Source organism: Marmota marmota, unplaced genomic scaffold (assembly GCF_001458135.2).
Source record: "Marmota marmota marmota unplaced genomic scaffold, marMar, whole genome shotgun sequence".
Classification (NCBI taxonomy): domain Eukaryota; kingdom Metazoa; phylum Chordata; class Mammalia; order Rodentia; family Sciuridae; genus Marmota; species Marmota marmota.
In genome coordinates, this window is record NW_026000241.1 from 13849998 (window position 1) to 13867242 (window position 17245).

The 17245-nt window shown below is 44.1% G+C and overlaps 1 protein-coding gene across 5 annotated transcripts in view; it reads right to left on the minus strand.

Moving 5' to 3' along the window:
- The window catches only part of LOC107145478 (myosin VIIA and Rab interacting protein), a 324704-nt gene that overhangs the window by 11567 nt on the left and 295892 nt on the right, over window positions 1-17245 (minus strand). For 4 of the 5 annotated variants that reach the window (XM_015489460.2, XM_015489459.2, XM_015489458.2 and 1 more), the window contains one exon: window positions 6998-7192. The exons of the other annotated variant lie outside the window; for it this stretch is intronic. In XM_015489460.2, the coding sequence (XP_015344946.2) occupies window positions 6998-7192 (195 nt within the window). The remainder of the gene's footprint in view (window positions 1-6997; window positions 7193-17245) is intronic. 5 annotated transcript variants of the gene reach the window in all.

Sequence of the window (17245 nt, forward strand, 5' to 3'; positions counted from 1 at the left end):
AAACTTCCCTTGATAGGAGAAGAAAAAAATAAAGGGTGGGGAGTCAGGTGTTGCGTGGGGGGGGGGAACGCGGAGGGGCTGGGGAGGTAGGAGAGGAGAGAAAGAGAGAAAGAAGGAGGGGTGGGTGGGGAGAGAAAGGCAGGGCAGTTTGGAGTTTATTATACTTTTGAAATACTTTCCCTTATCTGCATAAAAAGGTAAATTTATCTTAATAACACACTTTAAAGTGTAAACTTACAGTTTTTAAACTGTGAAACAGACTTTAGAATTACTACTTAAACGAAATGAATAATTTAAGTGTGGCAAAGGATAAACATGACTTTGGTCTTGGAACCGTCATTTTACCACAAACATGCAAAACTCAATTATTATCATGCTATAGGACTGTAGTCACCCATGGCCGTTCACATTTTGAATATGGTCATAGGCTATTTCTTCTGTTATTATTTTTTTTCTTCCAAAGTAAAACAGTATGAAATAGCTCCAAGTCCTCAGTAAGGCCAGAATGTTCAGCTTTACTTTGTGCTTCCTAAAAACCTGCTTTCCTGGCATGAGGAGGAAGGGGACATTGAGTGGTTTGTCACAGACACCAGCTGAACAGGAACTTCCAGCCAGACTTCCGGCCAGAGTAATGGCAGTGCCCAAAGGACTGCAGGATGGTGATGGAGGTGCTGGTGGGGGTCATCATGGTGAGGATGATGATGATGGCAGGTATTTCTTGGGCCAGGAATGAGCTAAGGATTTTCTTATCTTATTTAATGCTTACGGCAAGCCTTGAGGTAGGGACCATTGCAATCACTATGTTAAACATGGGAATATCTTATGTCTTAGGAAAGCTCAGTGACTTTCCCAGTTCTCACCTCTGGGAAAAGGTGGAAGCCGGAAGTGAGCCCAAGAAGGCTGATCCCAGATCCTGTTCCCCTCCCTGCCCTATGATGCAGTGCTTCTTCATCTTAGTTGGAATGTTGCTATGTTCTAAATTTCAAATTTTAGCATAAACATACTACAGTTATTGTGGTTCTAGATGGGCTTGATATCGGCTCTGTTGCTGGTTTGAAAAGACAGAAGTTACATGCCATGTGATAACAAATGGAAAGCACATGAAAACGTTATTCTAGCAACCAGATGAATGTTCACCTGCAGTTGCTTGCTTAGTCAAGGTCCACATTCATTGAGAACTATGGTTATCTTGTTTAAGCAATCTATATCCTCTTCAAATTCTAGCCACTGGTGACCCCACTGGCTGGCTCCTTGTTCAACATGCCTTTCTTTCAAAGTCATTTGGGGTATGCAAATAGGTATTTCATTAAGGAAGGACTTCATAGTCAAATGCCCTAAAATAAAGTGCACTAACCAGATTTCTTTACTGCAGGACTTAGGGGTTAATACATATCTCAATTTTCCTGGAGGGAATATGCAAATTTCCCAAACTTATTTGGCCTTCGAGATGCATCTCGTTGGACTTGGCTTCCCTGAAATACACTTCAGGGGACGAAGATAAGATAGTAACTGATAGTATTTCTTTTCTTGCTCTCTGGGGGCAGAGAAGCACCTGAGTAACCATGACCACCCACATGAGTTCTATATCCTCTCTGCTGCTGTCAGTGTTACACAGAGCTTAAGAAGGAGGACCACCATCCTCTGCTGGGTCCTGGACTTGGTGGCAGAGCTGGGCTCTCATGGTACAGTTCCACGGCATCTGAGACCACTATTATATATTACCTGGGGCAATATGGGGCAGAGCTACAAGGAAACTGGGACTGCCCCCACTGCCTCTGTGGCTGGGGAGTATGGGTTACACCAAGTTGCTTGTGTCATACAGCAAAGATGAAAATGAGGTTGGTGCTTGTCTCATCTCTCCCACTCACAGCCCTGTGTGAATCCATAAGGCAGCTGCTGCTATTAGTCACAACTGACATCTGAATAGTTGTTCTCGTTCTCTGCTGATCTCCTAGGTCTGTTTCTACCCTTCTGTGTCTTGCTTTGTTCCCTGTTTGATTGACTTATGTGAACTTGGCTCCCTGGCTGGCTGGGATGGCTTTGACCAATGGCAGATACCAGCCGGAGAGTAAAGGTAGGAGTTGGAAGAAGTTGAAAACATTTCTTTCCCTGTAGGCAGCAAGGTTCTGGTGGAAGCCCATTTCCATGGTCAGCGCTTCCTCCAGGTAGCCTCTCCTCTTCCCACTCCAGGTCTCCAATGGCTCTGGTTACACTGCCTGAGGAGTGGTCCCACTGTCTTCCACCCCTGCCCTTTGACCCTGTGGCATCCTGTCACTCTGTCGTCGCCTTACTTACTAGTGCCCTCTTGAACCGCTCCTCTCCCAGCCAGACCAGAGCAAGTACAACAGAACTCTTCACAGCAGGAATTTAAAATACCAGGAGAGAGAGAGAGAGAGAGAGAGAGAGAGAGAGAGAGAGAGACACTCAGGCATTCTGCTCCAGGAGCCGAGCCCCCATGGTGAGCTATTGCCAGGTTAGGATTAGCACAGGTCATTGCTGTCTTTAGGGGAGACAAGAGCTGATTTCATACCTAACACCAGGCAGCAGGAGAGAGGAGTCAAAGCTGAAAGGCTCCAGGATCTAAAACTCCCGTCCCCCCTCTAATTAAGTGGGCTAACAGCAGTTCTGAACATTTGTAGACTGCATATATGAATGTGGTATTTCTTTATCTTATGCAGCTCTGAAAGCCTCAGAAGCATTTTTTAAAGGTGAATATTCTCAACCAAATGTTCTCTTTCATCTGAGTCCTGGCACTCGGTGGCCAAGGTTCAGGAGAGAATAGTGTGGCTATTTCTATTCCTGACAGTCCCTGGTTCCCCAGCAGGTAGACGGAGGCTAAGGAATGAAGGCGAGCTCTTTACAACAACGCAGATGGACAAAAGCCAGGATTTAATTAAATCAGCCGCACCCAGAGTCCAGTTTAAGAACCAGCTCTGGCCGCCTCCTGCTGCTCAACTCAATTCCAACCTGGAGACAGACCAACGGAGCAACCTGCCCAGGACTCTGTGATCTGGTGAATTAAAGAGACAAAGGAAAAGTCATCCCTTCTCTGATTAAACATCCTCAGAATTCAAAGGAACCTAGACCGTGTTTCTTCAGAGATGAGATTTGAAAAGCTGGAGGATGGGGAAGCAGGAGGAGGAGAAGGAGGCAGTTAATAGTTAGGGAACAGGAGTGGCATGGAAGGTGCTGGATTGGGGTGCAGTCAACTCCAAATCCAGCCTTGAGCCACAGGACCCTGCTGGGTCTTCTGACCTCTTGAATCAATCCTAAGTGAATGTGTTTTGAATTGAAAATGTTAAGGAGGGCTGGGACTGTAGCTCAGTGGTAAAGCACTTGCCTGGCATGTGTGAGGCACTGGGTTGGATTCTTAGCACCACATATAAATAAATAAAATAAAGGTCCATGCACAACTAAAAAAAATATATATATATAAAAAAAATGTTAATAAATCCCCCCAAACATAGTGTCCAATAAAAGGAGCTTACAAAAAGAAAACTCAGCACAGGCTAGACACTTTTCAGTGTGCTCCTTGGAGAGGAAAGAAAAGGCCCACAGTGTTTTATGTGTACTGTGAAAACTGACCATTGTCATTTAAATTGAGGTGTTACAGGAATTATGCACCAGCTATCATACTTTGTAAAAAAAAAAAAAAAAGAAAAAAACATTGCTTTCCTGAAGAATCATATTTTACTTTAATCTCATCAATTATTCTGTGAGTCTTAGGACCATCGGCACTAAAAGAAACTATGTCACACAGATACATTTAAAGAACAGAGCCCCTGTACATCTGAAATAAAACATTTCTTTCTTTCTTTCTTTCTTTCTTTCTTTCTTTCTTTCTTTCTTTCTTTCTTTCTTTCTTATTTTTTTTAAAGGGCTTCATTCATCTGATGCAATCATACATCAGTAAACATTGGCTGTGTCAGGCTCTGAACTGAAGACTAGGCGACAGATGAGAAAGACAGCAGATCTTGTTCTGAAGGAATTCGTGTATCTGGTTTCCAATCTGGGGCTGATTTTGCCCCCTCTCCAGTCCCCTAATGTTTTGACAATGCTTGGAGATGTTTTTGATTGCCCTGAGTAGGAAGGAGTTGTTACTGGCAGCTTAGAGGCAGAGGCCAGGTATGCTGCCTGACTGCCTCCAATGCACGGGACAGGTCCTCACAAAATAATTATTCAATCCAAAATGTCAATAGGGCTGGTCTAATGGGAGTCAGAGGAATGAGCAGAAAGATGGAAAGTGAGGGATGTAGCCAGAAAGACAAACACTTAGGTTTTTATGGGAGTCCAAGGGGAGAGAGTTCTCAGCTTTTAAAAGTGATATGAATACTGGCATTTTTCACCTTGAGTCATTTTGATTTGTTGTCATTGCAACTTTATTCAAAAATGCCTGTACTAACAGTTGCTGATTTCTGGTAAGAGCATTCACGGTCATGCTCCAAAGGCAGGGCTGACTCTGCTGGTCTGGAAAGATGAATCACCTGCCTGGGTGTGATACAGCTTTGTGGGAAGGGCACATCCACAGGAGACAGTGACTATGATCTGAGTGGCTAATGTCCAGATCTCTCTCTGTGTCACTCTTGGTTTAGAGTATTGGAAAATTCTCATCATCAGACATGTGCTGAAAATACTCAGCAATAATTGTGGATATTTATATGCAAGAATTAATTTTTCCTTCTTTCTTTTCTCACAAGTAGGAGGGTAGAAAAATCAGTTCCTGGCAGATGTATCTGCACCTTCCCCCCCAACCCCACCCTCCTTTGCAGAAGCCGGGTAGGTCCCACTCCTCCCCTGTGTCCTGACTCTCCTGCAGGCTCTTTTCAGGCAATGGAGGAGCTGGCACCACCAAAGACCCAGAGCCTACGGAGGGTCCTCCGTAGACCATCACGTACAAACAGGATGAAGGAGGCAGGGGACACTCCCTGTCACCCCACCTACACTGCAGTAAAAATGGATGATTTTTTGGCAAAGTATAATCACCAATGAGACTTATTTTACTTCCTTTCTTTCTCAAATGTCTTTTTCTTGAAAGTAGCAAATGTGTACTTGTCCTAGAATGAGAGAAAGTGCATCTGTTATGAAAGCTGGAATGACTTTTAACAACTTATTCCTTTGTGTAGTTTAATGGGAGATTTATGTATGTATGTGTGTGTGTGTGTGTGTGTGTGTGTGTGTGTGTGTGAATGTATATATTTACATACATATATAATAAATTATGAAACTTATCAACTACATATAATAAATTGCATATATACATAACTACATACTATATATGTATGTATAAATATATACATAATTTATTTATATTTGGTATTAGGGATTGAACCCAGGGGAGCTCTACCACTGAGCTATATCTCTTGTCCTTATTATTTTTTATTTTGCAGCAGGGTCTTGCTAAGTTGCTGAGGGTTTCACTGAGTTGTTGAGGTCAGTGTCCAACTTGTGAGCCTCCTGCCTCAGCCTCCTGACTTGCTGGGATCACAGGTATACGCCACCGTGTCTGGCTTAACATGATATTTTAGAAATTGGTTGGTGACATACCTGAAATATGAATATCTAATGTTTATGGGGTATTTATTTTGAGCTAAGTATTGCACTAAGTATTTTCTTTCCAGAGATGAAATATATATTTTAAAATATACTTGGGATTAGGCATTTTCCTCTTGATCATCCAGGTAGGTTGAGAAAAGGGGTAGGGAGGTGGAAAGGGAGTGACGGTAGAGTCTGGGATCTGTGTGTGGTCAGAAGGTAATGCAGGTGGTGCAGCAGGGTCTTCCCCAGTTCTCAGAGTACTTGGGTAACTCTGGAGTGAACTGGAAGCCTCAGGAGAAAGGCGGCAGGCTTCCTGCTTTTAATGGCACATGAAGGCTCAGTAAGAGACAGGATCTGGTGTTGGTGTCTTCCGTTAGGGGAGCAGAGCCAAGCAGGTGTAATGACGGGGCCTCTTTTGGCAGCAACCCTCATTCCCTGCAGTGGTAACTGCCAATATTCCATCTGGATCTCCTTGGATCTCGTATTCTCCACATACTTCCCTTGACCAAGATTTTTTGCTTGGCCAAACTTTAGTCAGGCTCTGAACCTTCTCCTATTTGTGTACTTCTTTACAAAATCCAGTTTTAGCAAAAGAATCCTGCTTAATTTAGCTAGAATCCCCCATCTTGGGATCTGATCATCTCAATATCTAATTAGGTTCCTCCCCCTTTATCTCCCAGGGGATGTCCAGTCTTCCCTCGACTGTCTTCAGCAAGAATCCTGTGGATTTAGCTAGAACTGCTCTTACATCTGAGGTTTCCTTTTAGTGACTTTTCTATCTAGTGACTCTCACCCTGCTCCTTAGCTATGAACCCCCATTTGCCCATGCTATATTCAGAGTTGAGCTAGTGGCAGAGCCCAATCTCTCTTTCTCATTGGAAGACCCCATTGCAGTGGTCCCTATACCTATTGCCATCATCTTTATTAAAGTCTTCCTCATTATTTTAACCTGTGCTATTGAATGATTTTTAAAATACCATCCCTGTCCCTAAACTTCAGTGTGCCTTTGTTATCAACATCTTGAGTCCATACAGAGGACTTCCTTTGGAGTCACATTGCCTGGATGCAGAGACCAATGTGCCTGCTGGCTGGAGGGAGTGCCAGTTCCTTTGCCTTAGATCAGGACAACTCTGAGATGTGTTACACTTGAGAGCTCCAGTGCAGAATCAGGCTGAAGCTACTCTGGATCTAAGATCACACCCTTGTTTGCCTTTTCCCCTTTACCTTCCCTTCACAATTCCTTGGCCAGCTTCTCCTGGGAGAATGTCCCTGCTAGTCACTTGCATCAAATCTTCATCTCAGGATCTGCTTCCGGGGAACCCTATCTAAGCCACTTCCTGAGACTACACAGGTCACGGTGTTGGTGGTGTGTGTGTCCTGTGCTCCGTGATGGTCTACAGCATCACCATTTTCTTCCTTTGCATACCTTCACCCTAGACTGGGCACACCCACGCCCTCTTACATTTTCTTCCAGGGAAGTCAGCTGTTCATCCAGTTTCACTTGGTCTGTCCCAAGAGGAAACGTCCCCTTTTCTCGGTCAGAAGGGACTGGTGGGAGCTCCCAGGGCCCTGTAGACCCTGCTATCAACTCCTCTGTGGCGTTGATGACTTTCAGGACTTCTGTGGAGATGTTGCAGAGAGAAACAGCAGAATACTTCTGTTTGGTCCAATAACAGAAGGGGACAGAAGACAAGAACAGCACATTAACAATGACACAGAAATTCTACATTATCGTGGCACTCATCCTGAGCTTGATTCTGTAATAACACATAAACATCAATGTGTCAAAGGGATGAGAAGATAAAAAGTGAATTACTGCCGATTCGGAGGGAGGAAGTAGAAGCTGCCTGTCCTCTGCCCATTGATGATAGTTTAACATCCATGACTTGATTTTCTGGATGATAGTCTACTTCCTCAATAGAACTTCAAACCACACAAAGAGTGTGGAACTGAGGGCAGCTATCTGGACTAGGAGTCGAAGACCTGGACTCCAGGTCGGGCTCTAACTTCTCTGGTAATGGAAACTTGGCCACGTTACTTTCCATTTCCGGAACCCACTATGTCATCTGTACGGAGAGGAATGGAGTATAAAAAAGAGCACTGAGAATACTGAATCAACTGAAGTCCTGGCAAAGGATTCCATGGCTGCCCTGTGGGAGGCACTCGTGCTAATTAACATACCTGTTCTCAAGCCTATCCTCACTTGCTTTCCTCTCCCACAGAGGCAAACAGGAGAACAACCCTGCTTCCCAGCCTCCCTTGAGAAAGTCATGTCATAGTTCTGACCACTGAGCCTGAAGGGGAAGCCCACTGAGGGGGTTTCTAGAAAAGCCTTTGTTTTCCTATTCAAGGGAATAGATGCACCTGACCCCTCCTACCTCAGCTTGTTTCTGCTTTGAAGATAGATAAGCAGCTCCTGAGCCAATAAGAGGGAGGATAAATGCCCAGGGCTGAGTAAGATAGAGCAGAAGGACTGAGAGAGCCGGGGTCCAGACAGCAGTGGTAGCTGAACCCTAGGGAGCCACCACCAGCCTCTGCATATCTGGTTGTGTTAGAGTCTGTAAACAAGTCAAGATGGCACCTGGCATTTTGCCAGGGGAATGTTAGAGTCTGTAAATAAGTCTGGATGGCTCCTGGCAAAATGCTAGAGGGAGTGGTTTGTGAAGTAAGGCCAGCGAGCCATTAAGTGTGGAGATTTCTTATTGGTTGACTGCTGTATCTAGTTTATGCTAATTAAGATAAGCTGTGTGGAATGTATAAATACCTCTTTTGTCCTACAATAAAGGGCTCCCACTCCTGCTGTATCAACGTACACAAGTTGTTCGTCACCCCCCGGTTATTTTGCTGCAGCCGGACTGCGGCAGGTTGCATGAAAAAAAAAAAAATTAAGAATAGAATTCCCTCTCTGTTGAAGCCACTGTTGTCTAGGTTTCCTGTTATTTGTGTCTGAACATATTCCTAACTGACAGGTCACTTCCAGCTTTTACATTCAACGTAAGATAGGCGTCTCCCCTATCCAGGACCCTATAACTTGATGTGGCTGATTTTGGAGATGAGTTGGGTTCAAAATTACAATCATCCCAGAACCGGGCTCAGGTCATTAGTGCAGTAGAGGCATTTCAACCATGAAGAATCATCTGCAATCTTTGAGTTTATCAGAACACATAGCATCCTGCTGAGATGTATAAATGGAGCTGAATGTTGCTTGGCAGTCAGGGTTTCCATCTGCAAACAGGTTTGTTTACCCCATCATAGGGTTTGTAAATTAGGTGTCAAATAGTGTCCACAAGCCCTTTTGTTTCACCAGCAAAGTGTTTCAAGATGACCTAAAATGGTAATGCTTTTGGTGGGCTATCTGACTCATGTATCCTGTCCAAAGTATTAATAGTACATATAGCTTGATTTTTGGCAACTTTGTTTCTCTAGGTGGATTCTACTGTATGTTTTGTCTCACTGGAGGGGGATTCTGATAGCCCTCCCACTCTGCAGGAGATTGGAAGGGTTAAGTGATAAATTCGTGGCTGAGCTCACAGCTAGAAGCCTTTGGTCTTCCACGTGGGTGCACATGGTTTCACATGGTTTCCTACCCTTGGGTGAGGGCACAAGTGCCCAGAGGCCTCTTTTCTAATATGCCTGTCCCACAACAGATGTCAGACCTGACAGCTGTGTTCCTTTTGGTTCAAGGGGCTTTGCTCCATACTAAAAAATTTGTATCTGGGTTGTCAGGGGAATGAGATCAAGGGAAGACCATGCAGACCCATCTGAACAAGGACAGCATCCAAGGAAAGAGCCAGTGTGATGCTTCACCTTCGGAAAAACCTGCAGAGGGCGTCTCCCCTATCCAGGACCCTATAATTTGATGTGGCAGATTTTGGAGATGAGTTGGGTTCAAAATGATTTTGGTGTGAATTAGCCATCTCTGTTTGCTTGTGTCCATTTTAGAAAAGTCAGCATTGTAGGTGTGAAAACGGATCTGTGATCCTTCTCTTAGCAAATAAGGTATGTATTTAGAAAGTTGGCACCTTGTTTGGTAGATGAAATTCCTTTGCATATCTTTTGGAAAGAAAGACACATGACTAAGAGGTTCGGGGGGAAAAAAAAGTTAAACCATCATAGGATGATGGATAGTGTGAGAATGTACACACGTTTTTAATAATCCAGGGGCATTAAAGGGCCAAGGTTATTAATGGGAAGAACCTGAAAGACATTTGAATAGAAGGATTCTGACTTCAACTAAAAACATGATACCAAAGGGTAGGTTGGACATCAATAGTGCATTGAAATGATTGTCCCATTCTGTCCATAGACAACACTTTGTAAGACACACAAGCTGGCATGCTTTTTTTTTTCCCTTTTTGACAAGAATGCCTTCTGTGAGCTACACATTTCCTAGTTCTCTGAAGTCCCTGCCACTTACTCTGCACCTCTTACTGAGGACTTGTGGTGTGTAGACTATGCTCCAGGTCCTTGGATGAAACAGTGAACACAGTGGATGAAGCCTTTGCTTATGGCTTGCCTTTGGCCTTACCCCAGCCATTTGACATGCTGTCCTGGTCCCCAAAGCCACTTGCATTTGCCACTAAGTCACAGTGAGGAATCTCTGGTAGCTGGTGTGTGGAGAGTTCCACAGTGTCACTTGGAGGGTTTGTGGTCAGGATCATTTTCAGAAGGGATTTAGCCTCCAGTTGAGCAAAGTGACTAAAATTTTAAAATTATACCTCTCTGTTGCTTGGTGTCCTCATTTTGATCTGGCGAATCAGGATCTAGATGCCATTTCCCACCAGTATGAACCAAGTGTCTCTTGTTTGTACCTAGGAATGATCTGTTTACTCAGACCTGGGGCTGGGGGTGGACAGTGCACCTACTGAAAGCTGGAATTCATTGCTGGATAACTGGAATTTCATTGCTTGTATGACAGGAATGGGTCACCTAATCTCCCTGATCCTTAATGTCATTGGCTCAATGAAGGAGACCAGATTTCATACATGGCTGACTTTGCTTGTTATGCAAATTGCTCCTTGCTCAGTCTAGAGTTAAAAATTGAAAGCACCTTCTTTCTACTACTGTGTTACAAAAACTATATTTAGCAGTGGACAGGATTTTGTTCAGAGAAAAAGCTGGTGGCGATTCAGAGGTGGCTGGCAGGGAGCCCTGCATGCAGGAGAAATGAAAAGCTCAGGGATCTTTTCTGTTTCTATTGCCTACAGCCCCCAGAGCAATGAGCTGAATGTCACAAAGCACGATTTGAGAGACCAAGAGCATGCTCCATTATGGGAGTCGACACTACTCCAGATATTAATCACAAGATGAATCAGATGTGAGTTTCATGGGAGAGGCGAAAATGTGAAAAACGATCAACAGACAGAATAGGAGGCTGACCTCAGAGACACTGTGACCCAGGGAGCCTGACATGATGGAATTGAAATGGCTGGTAAATCCCCAAAACAAAATCCAAACCTTCAAGTGATCAAAGAAACACACACTAAACAACAATTTTATTATGTGCCAGATTAATGCATGGTTTTCTTTGAAACTGTCAAGTGTATGCCAACGTGCCTTAGCACTGGTATGGCAGCCACTTTGGGCTGCTGACCCACCACGGGATGTGTTTATTTTGATGCATCCACACTCCTGGTCTCCTGATGATAAGCATCACTTCTGAGAGCCCAGGTATCCACTTCTAGGGTTCAATCTGTCATAGCCCCATGGGGAACATCAAATCCATAACATGAGCTAAAACAAAAAGCCCACACTCAGGATACAGAGGTAACAGGAAGCACTGATCTTTGATAGAGTTGTTTAGCATTGCAAGGTTGGAACCCTGCCAGCGGCCACAATGGACCCAAGAAAGAAGAAGGACCATGTCATAAATCTCCTAAATTCTCTCTAGGGGCTTCAGGGTAGAAGGAGACAACTTTACTTTTTGTCTCATGACCTACAAACTTTATCCTTAGCAATCTCTCTATCCTGTCCCCCAGAGGCTTTCTCTTTCTAAAAAAAACATGCTGCTACAGACAAATTCTTACTGCATTTACTTTTCCTCAAAAACTGATTTCCAAAGACATGCAGGACATGAAGCGTTGCCAGGGGGGCGATTCTGAGCTTGGAGAGTTCTGAAGAAGAAAATATTTTCATTCAAACACCTAGACGTGCAGTACTTATTAGCGATCCTTGCAAATTCTCCTGAAATGTCCCGTGTCATCATTCTTTTCAAAGCTTTGTGCTGGACGGAGAAATGCAAACTTATTTTGAGCTGTAATAAATGAGAATGCTCCTTCCCAGAATATGGGGCATGCTCCAATCATTGGATGCCTGGCTTAACAGAAAGAGGCCACCTTGGAGTTAAAGAGGGTGAACCTGCTAGTGTGCCCTTGAGCATGTGCATACCTGTGATTGTGTCTCAGCTGGGCTAACACACAGTCAGTGTCAGGTTGGGTGTTATGAGCGGGGGCTGTGCCACTCACCCCAGTCTTGATATAATTTGATACGGGACAAAAAGATTTGAGGATTAAGCAATGTGTATAGGTGTCTCGGCAGAAAAGAGATTTTCCTAGCTCTACCTTGGGGACTATTCTGACACCTATAATAAGAGAAAAATGACAAGACTAGTAGAAGGTGAAGGGGCATTGACGACAGGTTTTTGAGAGACACAGAAGCAAGCAATCTACCTAGGCGTTCATGGGTCAATCAAGAAGCAAAGAAGGGCAGTGGCCAGGGGACTGACACTTCAGCGTCTTGCAAAGGGCCCAGTAGTCACCCATGGGATTCCTTGGGCACCTATGAAAATGCTTTCTTTTAAAATCACAAGAAAAAAAATTAAACCTTTGGTCCAGGAATATGTTTTAATATATAATATTAGTATATTAATATTTAAATGAACACAGCTATAAAATGTGATTGCCTATATTTTTTTTAAATGAACAAAGAAAAAGTAAAAATGCCTGGGCCCACCAATATCACAAGATGGCAATGGTCTTGCTAATCTGGAGTCCCTCTCTGAAAAGCACCTGGCAGGGTCCTTGTTCCATGATGACTAGGCAGGAGCTGGGGGCTGGGCCAGCTCCAGACATTAGTGAGGGCCTTGAATAAATACCTACTCATGAACTCATGTATAACCCTCCCTGGGACTCCCCAAACTAATGGAGGGAGATGGTGGAGGCTGGTGCTATGGTCTTGAGGTTTCCTGTTGGGGACTGATGCGGATGTCACCTCCTCATTTGTAGACACAGGTCTATGAAGCCTGGGGAATTCAAATTACACTGTGTGACTTTGTGCAAATAACAACCTCTCTGAGCCTCCCCTATGAAATGGAGCTAGCACTATCTAGCATAAGAGGCTGAAAGCAATGAATGAAACAGCAATGTGTCAGTGTCCACACAGCATCTGGATGCAGAGTTCTGGGCCCCCCCTCAAGCACTTCCCTCTCGCCCTACAGGCCTGTTTCCTGGCTGGAGGTGGGCACATTCTTGGTGAAGGCCGGTTGGCTCAGCTGCCTCTCCTTATATACTGTATTCTTAAAACATTTTTCTGTGCCTGCTTGGTGTTGTAAAGAATGGTTTTTACCATTCATTACAAAAAAGTGAAACTTCATTGTTTTTTATTTTCCAATTATTTTTTTATGTATTTATTTTGCCAGCTAAGAATATTTTAAAATGGGAAAAATCCACTATAACCTATTGGCTACTGCCTCCATAATTTCATAAAGAAGGGACAACTGGATATCAGGAAGGATGTATCTAGTATCAGAACTCAGAATAGTCTCTTCTAAGAAATGACACTAAGCAACCAACCTCACATACATAAAGACACACACACACACACATTCCACACCCATACACACATGTGTGCACACACAGAGGGAGAGAAAAAGAGAAGTCTCAAAAGAGAAGTCTCATTCTTTCCCACTCTTTTTTGGGAAAGCAGGGGGACTGGGGATTGAACTCAACCACTGAGCCACATCCCAGCCCTTTTTTGTATTTTATTTAGAGACAGGGTCTCACTGAGTTGCTTAGTGCCTTGTTTTTTTTTTTTTGTTTTTGTTTTTTTTTGCTGAGTCTGGCTTTGAACTCATGATCCTCCTGCTTCAGCCTCCCAAGCCACTGGGATTAAAGGCGTGTGCCACCGCACCCAGCTCTTTTTCCTTCTTAAAAAAGAGTAACAAGAGACTGGATGGAGGAGGCTGTATTTCCTTTCCCTGGGGGTCATCAAAATGGTGCACACTGATATCAATAGACAAGGTCATCGCCTTGCTGGGACATTGAAGATAACAGGCTCCAAACATCATTGGCTATTTCCCATTGTCACTCATTTAGTTCAATTCTTCTATTCTAGGTACTGCACTGAGTCCTGCAGGGGATGCGGAAGCAAATAAGCCATGGTCCCCGTCCCAGAAAGCAGAAAGTTCAAGAAGACTAACAGAAGGTAACAGAAGACAAGATCTATCCTGCACGTGAGCATCAGCCGGTGACCTGTACAGGAGACAACTGGGTTCCACCATGTGACTTTGGGGTTGAGTCTGGAAACACAAGAAAGATGTTAGGCTAAAGGAACCACAGTCCAGGGCAAGCTGTGGGTCGGAGACAGATGACAGAAGGGAGGCAGGTCTTGGAGTTTGGGTTTGTACTGCTGGTAATGAAGTGCCACTGCAGGTTTTTGTAGCAGTTTTTATCAATAGCTGCCATTTACTGACTCTCTGTGTGCCAGGGACTGGGGTTATAGTGAACCCTCTCTTCCATCAAAGAGTCATCATTAAGCTTCTCCAGAGACCCTCACCATCATTGTTCTTATTAATGGAATATCGGCAAGAATTTCTTTGAAGAACTCAATGTGATTTGAGACTTTCTACTTTCTATAAGGGCTAAGTTTCTCCATTCTGCAAAAGCTGAATTTGCCTGCAAACTCGATGATGTACAAAAATGGCTACTTCTGCTTTCTGTGGTAAAGACTTGCGAAACCTCTGTGTAGCCTCAAGAGGGGACAAAGAGTAACTGTTACATACACCGCCCCCATGGATACATAACCACACCACTGAGTATAAAGTTTAAAGAATTTTCAGACTCAAGTTCCAGAGTTTTTGTTTGTTTGTTTGTTTGTTTTTAGGCAACAGCGGCTCTGGACCACCGTAGCTAATAAACTTGCTTCCTGCTAATTCCTTGGGTGTCCAGCCTCATCTGCCGAACAACAGGGTGAGCACTGTATGTGCCTTGCTTCATTGAACCCTCCTAACTGTCCCAGGATGCAAGGACTATGATGACTGAGATAGAAAGAGCTGAGGCTTCAAGCAGTGACAGGGATTTGCCCTGAAGGAGTGAGATTTGCACCCAGGTACGTCTCATGTCAAAGCCTGGGCTCTTAACATGCCAGTGTGGGAGACTTGTGCTTCACAAAGGTAAGTGACTGTCATAGGAGGGCCAGAGCTAGGGCTGGAGAAAACTGGAGGCAGAGAGGAAATGTAGGAAACTAGTAACTGCAGCTCAAATCAAAAGTCACAAAGGTCAAATGTGGGAGCAGCTGGTGTAGGGATAAAAGGATATAAAGTGCAAGATTTTGGAAAGAGAACTAAGAGATGTGTGGCTATGGAGTGAGGAAATGGGCGAAGGCAAGATGGTGCTGCTTTTGAGCTTGGTGCTCTGGTAGAAACTGAGACCATGAAAGGAGATTTAAACACAGGGAGGAAGAGAAGCATTCATTAGGCTCCTGAAGAGGGGAAAATATAACACCCCCAAACTCCTTTTCTTACAGTCCAAGAGGTTGGGTGCTTATCAAATGCCCAAATGGAATAACATCCAAGTCATTTGTTCAACTTTTATTTTAAATTTGTTCTTCTTGATGTCAGGTCCTGCGTGAGGGGGAAGGGACATGACTGTCACAGTTGCTTTAGGAAAATGGAGCTATTGGTAATAAGTTGGGGGCCCTCCATTCCTCCTTTCAGCCCTGTGATAAAGGAACTTTCTTTCAGGGATCAGAGGACCCACAAACAGCAGAAAGAACTTCATCAGAGCTCTTTTGAAGGCAGCTTTGAAGATCATGGAGTGAATGGGGGAATTACAGGCAGGGCTGAAAAGCCTTTCTGCAGTTCAAGTTGCATAGAGTAAATGCTGAATGTTGCTCGGATGCTCCAACATCCAACAGAACTGTTTAGGAGAGGAGAGAAGAAGCAAGGAAGGAAGTCAGCTGGCGGTCAACATGGGTCCATCTTGCTCAGGTCTACTCCAGGACTCTCAGTGATTTCACTCAATCTTTGCCACAACCTGACGTGGTTGATATGCTCATGACATCTCTAGAGATGAAGAAACTGCAGTGCAGTGAAGAAGATGCAGAGCTAGGAGCCCAGAGACTGGCCTCCAAAGCCCATGCTCCTTCCCAAGGTCACCACCCCCACTGTGTGTAATTCCCTGGACCAAGTGGGCCATGCAAAGCGATGATGAAGAAACAGGATCCAAGGGACCATCAGATCAGTGAACAACAGATCAGCAAGAGAAGGGTCTAAGGACAGGGAGCCTCAGGCCATCTGCGGCCTCTACCAAGTGGCATCAGCTGGAATAAGCTTATTGAGTTGGCAGGCCAAGTCCAAGCCACACAATGGAGCTGGAGATTTGTCCAGTGATAAGCTTCTGCTCTGAGCCCTCCAGAGCCCACCTAGGGTGGAGGAGCCCATGACCACCAGTGAGAAAGAATGTGCTCTGTAAGAAAATCCAGACACCACCATCTGCTCACGACTTTACTCTCCGCTATTACAGAGGCTGTCTTGCCATTATGAACTATTTCCATCAAACTACCAGAGCAAGCAGGGAAATTTGTCCAAAAAGCCCTGATTTCATGTATTTTTCTCCTTTTCAAAGGTAAGAAAAGAAACTCCATATGTCCTCCTAAATAGTTGACAGAAATCTGTGAAAAAAATTCAGTGCAAATGTGTTTCAGTTCTCATGAAACATAAGGCACTCTGGCGATGCCTCTAAAACCCGTCAAAATACATTCTCTATGAACAGATTCGTGTCCCTGAAGAGTGACTTGATGAAAGAGAGTGGAACAGAACTGTGGAAAGAAATTGGAACATGAACTTAATAAATTAGCATGCATAATATACCAATACAGCTAGACATAACTGAGATCAGAGGAGAAGAGAGCCAGGAAGAACCTAGTCCTTGGACCATCCAGGTTGTGATGGTCAAGATCATTCATGAAAGAAATAAGATTTTCCTTTTTTAAAATGGTGTTATGGTTTAGATAGGAGGTGTCCCCCAAAGCTCATGTGTGAGACAATGCAATAATGTTTGGAAGTGAAATGATAGGGTTATGAGAGCCTTAAACTAATCAGTGGATTAATCCACTGATGCGGATTAACAGGGTGGTAACTGTAGGTGGTTAGGTTGTGGCTGTAGGAAGTAGGTCACTGGGGGTGTGCTTTTTGGGGTTTTTATTGGGTCCTTGGTGAGCAGACTTCTCTCTCTGCTTTCTGGTTGTCAAATCCTGAGCTTCCTTCTTCCATCTACTCTTCCTCCATGATGTTCTGCCTCATCTCCAGCTCAGACCTATGGAGTCGGTCGACCATGTATTGAACCTCTGAAACTGTGAGCCAAAATAACCTTTTCTTCCTGTAACTGGTTACTGTCAGGTCTTTTGGTCACAGTGAATAAAAAGCTGACTAAAACGAATGGTGGCGAAAAATGAAATTTTAAAAGTGTACTACCTCTAGTTTAATTCCAGAATT